Source organism: Sinocyclocheilus anshuiensis, unplaced genomic scaffold (assembly GCF_001515605.1).
Source record: "Sinocyclocheilus anshuiensis isolate Anshui unplaced genomic scaffold, SAMN03320099.WGS_v1.1 scaffold1429, whole genome shotgun sequence".
Lineage (NCBI taxonomy): Eukaryota > Metazoa > Chordata > Actinopteri > Cypriniformes > Cyprinidae > Sinocyclocheilus > Sinocyclocheilus anshuiensis.
In genome coordinates this window covers 198,756-205,351 of record NW_015548305.1, presented here as the reverse complement: position 1 = coordinate 205,351, position 6,596 = coordinate 198,756, and the positions used below count along the sequence as shown (strand labels likewise).

Genomic DNA, 6,596 nt, shown 5'->3' with positions numbered 1-6,596 from the left:
AATTCAGGCCCTGAATAAATGTCTAAAAATCCTGATTGGAGTATCACTATAAATAGTTATAAATGATAAAAAGAAGGCTTTAAAAAGATCGGTATCGGTGATCGGTATCGGCAGATACTGCTGATCGGCCTCAAAAATCCTGATCGGAGCACCCCTACTAATAAGAAACAGAATATGTCTGGCAAGAAAACCTTTCTGAATTGCATGGTTAAACCAGATTTTGTCTTAACTTCAAACCAATTAAGTTATCAAAAAAAAAACTAAAAAAACATTTGAATGCCCCATTCACAGGCTGGATGGACTGAGAGCTAAAGTGGCTCCAGATGTTAACAGGATTCTGTTATTTGGCTGTTCTAGGTTTATCAGGCCAGACAGTCACCAGTCTTTACTAAGATCAGATGTGTGAGTGATCCATTAGCCCCAGCCGAGTCTGAGAAAAAGCTAGAGTTTCTCACTCTGAATGATGGGTCTTTGAGGGGCACCTCATCAAGCCCCTCCCCTTGAGGTGGAGCTTTCCAGTCCAATAACTGAAGGGAGGAATACGTATGGTCTGTGATGCAGTGTCAGATCATGACTCTACTTTTGTGTTTCCACTGGTAATGGCACTCACCTTTTCCAGCTGTTCAATGCAGATGGAGTGAACTACGATCTTGCAAGCAGCACACTTTTTCCGAGCAACAGACTTTTGCTGTGAAAACCAGGAAAAAGAGACATTAGATTTATTCTGACAGGTGATCTTCACTTGATACAAAATTTACAATCAAAAGAACTAAATCATGATTTAATGCACATAATTTGAAAATTGAAATTATGCAATGCATTCTGCAAGCCAGCCACCAGAGGGCAGCATTACACTAAGAGAGAAAATATGAGCGAAAAAGAGAAATGTTCAATTGAGAGATTCTCTTTTTCCCCCTTTACCTTCCATCTATTTCTATATTCTCCATCACCATTTTGCTGTATATTATACAATCTGTTATTCTCTCGAATCTAAAATTTGCTGCATCTCACTTTCGCCCCACTATTTACTCTCCTCTGTTTACTCACTCTTTCTTAAAGGGGTCCTATTATGCTTTTTCACTTTTTCAACTTTAGTTAGTCTGTAATGTTGCCGTTTCAGCATAAAAAAGATCTGCAAAGTTACAAAGCTCAACGTCCACTTCAAAAGGAGATATTTTATTTAACAGAAATCACATTTTAAAAACTACAACGAACGACTCGTTTGGACTACAACGCATATTTCCGGGATTTGATATATCACAAATATCGACGAATGGGACGAGACCTGGTTGAGCTGCAATAGAGAAGGCAATGAGTGTTATCACTACGTCGGAGACACACTAGCTTTTCCAAGGCAGACGAACTTAGAGTGGTTACAATCATCCGGGTTTAAATCGCGCTCAAATTGATTTGATTTTGACGCAATATTTACACTGAAGCTCACAGCTATGGTAAGGGGCATGACATTTCCCGACCAGGTGCCGAGTGCTGCCAATCACAACACACACTGGCCCAGCTAACCAATCACAGCACATTTCGTATTTCAGAAGGCGGGCCTTCATTTGATACAAGAACTATTCAAGCCGTTCATGCCAGACTGGGGAGAGAGGTGTTGTAATAATGTAAAATGTGTGAAAAATAATGTGTTTTTCAAACAACATGGTATGAGAGCCTGTTCTAGTACACCCCCAAAACAAAATCAAGACTTTGTAAAAGAGCATAATAGGACCCCTTTAAAGAGGGACATATACTGACATTCCTATCAAACACACACTCACCAGGGATTTGGCGTAACAGTGCTGTTCTCCGACGTAACAGAAGTCCCCAGAGACATTCGTCTCGAACCAGATGTGCTCTCCATACAGAGCTGATTCCTGCTCAAATACAAAGCATCAAATTAAATGTGAAACCAGAGAAAGAAACTGTAGCTCTATCAAGAGTACAAAGAAGAGAGATCTGAAGTCTAGATTATTTGGGTTTGTGTTACTCACACTCCAGTCCACTGTGCTGCGGATTTCTCTGTCTGTTTCCCCCTTGGCCAACACTGCAGCACTGGGCTGGCATGAGAGGTGCTGGAGACCGGACTTGGCAATGGCCTTCCTACAGACAAACACAAAACAGGAAGGTTCCATAAAACATCAAGCAAAAATGATAAAGAGTCAGAAACTCAATGTATAGCCCGGATCTACACATACACAAAGAAGAACAGTAAAAGTGTCAAACAAAACAAAACAAAACATTCAGAGTACTGTTGCTTAACAGTGTGCGTCACATGTAAACCATAAAAAAGGAGAAGAGAGATATTTCAATTTGAAAAATGAAAGTAGAGAGTAAAAATAAATGAGAAACAGAAACATTGAAACTTTGTGTTCAGCTCAGCTGCACTCCAAACTGACACTCATAAAATAACCCACTGCTCTCAAACTCCACCAATCATATTTCTTGCATATACAATTCAAGGAATAGTTCACTATTGTTTCAAATTATCTGAAAGAATACAAGAGACAAAGTTCCTTACTAATCACATATATTGGAATTACTGTTGGAGTGCTAAGGCTAGCATTAAGGTCATTCACTTTGGGGTTGAGATTATGTAGTGCTGATAAAACCTTTTTTTTTCCCCAAAAGCGACAAGAGAGACATGCTCTCACATACCCACAGCAACAAAAAGTGATAGCAAAGTCCAAATAGCTTCTGGTACAAACACACACATATTAAGACATACAGCTGTAGTTAGGGGTCTACATACGAGAGGAACGCACTCCATGTGTCAATCTGTGGGTTGTAGTAAGTTTCCTGCAGTGTGTGTGAAAGACCGAGATCTGTCCAGCAAGGGGAGCTCGTCCTGTACAATTCAACTGATCCTCGAGCTGCAAGAGAATTTTGCCTCCCTGCCCACAATCCACCTACATTAGACAGACCCTGTGCCTGACTGGTCCTACGGTAACGGCCGTACAGCCCATAAGAGGCTGGGCTCCGGTAAACGGCCTCAGCAGGGAGTAGGTGTGAGGAGTTTCGCCGCAGGCAACGTGGGGCACGGATGAGGGGGCGGGGCTGAATACTTTTTCCCGCCAACAAACCCTGAGCCAACCACGTCATACACTTATCAGACTCTGACTCTAAGTCCATCCCTGCTTGCTTGTGCTCCTCCTGGCTACAGTCACTATCAGAGAGAGAGGAGTATTCTTCTGCACTCTTATTCTCAGTTTCGTGATCTTCACTCATTTGCACCATGCTAGCCAGGAGCAGTGATGGGCCCAGGAGCTGGGCGTGAATGCTACGGTGTTTGGCAGCCTGTCTCCGTCGGATAGCGAACCGTGGGGTCAGGCAGGCTGTTGCATCGCTCGACCTCCTTCTGGTGAAGTGTCCTCTTCTGTGTTGAATGACTCCCGTCGGCACGTTGCTGGTTTGGAGCTGAGAGCTAGACCTGCGTCTCTGAGCCAGGCCAGATGATGGCAGGCCCACGCTGGAGCGCCGGCGCGCTTTACTCACTGGAAGTGACACGCTGGAGCGCCTGTGTCTGCTTGGCTCACAGGCTTTCTGTCTGAAACGCAGGCCAAACAATGCATCCATTGGACTCGGTGATAAGAGAAGACGCTATATGCCACGACTGATGTCTTCCCCAGAGGACGCTGTGGGTGCAAGAGCGAGTCAGTCAGCGCACACAATACACAGACAACACACACATGAACAAATCTGGTCCGAATGTCTCCATGAATGCAGTGCTGTTCCTTTGACCTTTTTTGAAATAACAATGATGGGTTATGAGACCACCACTAATCACTCCAATCAGCTCTATTCAGTGCTATTCAATGCCAATCAACTCTATTCTTAAGTTCTCACCCGTGTGACTTATTTAGCAGCTCAGATGAAGTTGAAGAAAACCATCTAAATCCTCTGCATCCGAGTATCTGTCTGAATCGTAACCAAGAAAATGAAACCTCCTTTAATCAGCAATGCTACGTAACTGGATGACATACGATAACAATTGATTCAGGAGTATAATGTGGTGATGATATACCTGACTGCGCTCAGGTAACGTTACCTGGAGAAAGTGTATCTGACAGCGATATTTATAGAAGTCATCTCCGCTCTCACTCTTCACTCTTTCTGATCCCACAGAGAGACTTCTCAATAGTGCCCTTAAAGGGATAGTTTACCTAAAAATTTAAATTTTTTTACTGAAATGACTTTCATTGTATGGACATGAGATATTTTTTTAAATATCTTGTGTTTCGCAGAAAAAGAGTGTCATACATTTCTGCAAACACATTCAGCATATTTTCTACCAACAACATCTGACGTGTTTACACTTTATACGGTGTGAGAAAAGCTACACTAAATCTCAATCTGAGCGGTCAGACTGAAACGGATTTCCAGAAAAGTGATTTGAATAGGATTTCAAACTACATATCAATATAGCTTGAAACAGTTTTGTAAAAATCATATTTCATGAGATTTTTTGCCATTCACACTTGCCAAAATATGATTTGATTCTTATCGGACATGCACAAAAATAGGATTTGGACTGACAGTCTGAACAAGGCCTTAAAACACAAAACACTAACTCCTTAAACACATTATCATAATCATAATGATATCCAGCTAAATATGTCAGAATAAACATGCTGTGGAACACTTAATGAATAAAATTTGATTAATGCTCATAAGACGTTATTCTATTTAGCACATTCATATGAAAAGACCACCTACATTACTGTCCGATGAAACACAGTCTAGTATACGGTTTCTCTATATTTAACAAGAGATAAAAACAGTGGAATCTAATGAAAAACTATTTTGTAATTAAACACACAGACAAATGAAGTACTAGAGAGTATAAACAACGCTGGAAATATGTGGATTTATTTCTGCAGCCTTTAAAAAAAGTTGTGCATAACTCAAGCACCACAGTTTGATCTCGTTTGAAAAAGAACTTTCATAAGTCATGTGAGCTCACAGGCCTGTTATCCGATTCCCACACTGTTAAAGGTCACCAGTGAGTAACTGTTTTTTCAAAAAATACACCACATGACTGACACATTATTCTGCAATGCAAATAAACGATAAAGAAAAAAGTCATACTGTAAATATGCATTTTCCATAAACAGTCCGTGAATATAACCATGACACTGTCAGAGTTCAAGCAAGAATTTAAAGTGACAGCCAAGTGCTTTCCTGGTGGACGACACTAGTGCTTGTCTCTCATAATGTAATGAATAAAGGCTACAAAAGTATACTGTAAAAGACTAATGCCTATTATATTATACTGTCATAATAATGATGTCATGTGGCCTTCACAGGTTTATTCAGCAATTTAAAAATGCTTGGTGATTTAAGTTCACTGTTACCAAGTTCTAAAAATACTATTTAGTTCCTTAAGAAATTTGCTGAATAATCAGATGTGAAGATGACAGTGGCAGTACAATGTGTGTCTGTCTTTAGTGTCACTCTTTGGTTCTCATTGATAAGGTCAGCAGAGGTGACAATTTTCAAATGTACCACTGTGTGAACTAGGGCTGGGTGATATGACAATATTATCGTATATCGACGATGTCTCGCAAGTATCGCGATGTCGATGTCAACAGTCAGGTAACAGACGATTATCGACATTATCGGAAAAAAATGACAAATGACAATCCTAGTAAGTTGCAAAAAATATTTTACATAGCCCCATAGTCACCATACAGGTCTTTTTGCATGCAAGAATGAAACTATTTAGTAGGAGGGTTGGGAATCGAAAAGCTATTCCAATTTTGGAAATATTGTTTGTTTCACCCAGGGCAATTTTCTGCATAAGCTCAGGAATCGAATTACTTCTTATAAAATTAAATTTCGATTCTGTTTCTCGATTTCTGTATGCGCATTTATAGTGATTTCAAAAGATTCAACTGCAAGAAGACGAAATAGAACTCGCTTCTGCACTCGCGCGCTGTTTTCTGTGCTGCACACACACACACAAAGGGCTCGCACTAAAGCCGCCTCTCACTGGACTGAGCTCTTTTTCGCATTCTTACACATTCGAATGGACAAATACACACAGAATTATATCAAAATATCCCTTAAATACAATCGGTTATGTCTTAAGTGAACGCAAAGATCTGAGAAAGAAAACAAGGGTGTATTGGATCCGTGCATTGACTGCAGCCGCTGCCGCCAGTCATTAATGTTAATTTAAAGAACGAAAGAAAAGAAAATCCCTCACTGATCTTGACTGAATCACTTTTGTAACCTCGGTTTATATTTTATTTGCCTGTTGTTCGGCGCTGACTACTGTAATGGCAACGTGCATCTGTATATGCGATTATTTTGGAGATGCATTCCAATATAATCGATCCTTATTTAGGGTGCAGGCCTATTCTATTTTGATCTGCAGTTTAATAAAAGTTAAACAGAAAAAAAGAAAAGTAGCACTGCATGTGTTTCTGAATATTTATTTAAACAGACTGTATAATGATGAAAACCCACAAACATGAGTTATAATTAAAATACACAAATTCCTCCACAGCCTATTTATACAGCGCACATAGTGCCCTATTTTTACAGATTTTTTAAACAGTGTATACAGTATAATTATGTTTAATTAAGCTGAGATA

At 40.1% G+C, this 6,596-nt stretch overlaps 1 protein-coding gene across 1 annotated transcript in view; it reads right to left on the bottom strand.

Moving 5' to 3' along the window:
* Positions 1 to 4,177, bottom strand: part of LOC107656176 (diacylglycerol kinase zeta-like) — a 50,571-nt gene extending 46,394 nt beyond the window's left edge. The window contains exons 1-5 of the mRNA XM_016443914.1: positions 2,750 to 4,177; positions 1,992 to 2,100; positions 1,779 to 1,874; positions 611 to 688; positions 456 to 527 (exon numbers count right to left, since the gene is read on the bottom strand). Of these exons, the coding sequence (XP_016299400.1) occupies positions 456 to 527; positions 611 to 688; positions 1,779 to 1,874; positions 1,992 to 2,100; positions 2,750 to 3,573 (1,179 nt within the window). The 5' untranslated portion in view covers positions 3,574 to 4,177. The remainder of the gene's footprint in view (positions 1 to 455; positions 528 to 610; positions 689 to 1,778; positions 1,875 to 1,991; positions 2,101 to 2,749) is intronic.
* Between the last annotated feature and the right edge of the window lie 2,419 nt (positions 4,178 to 6,596).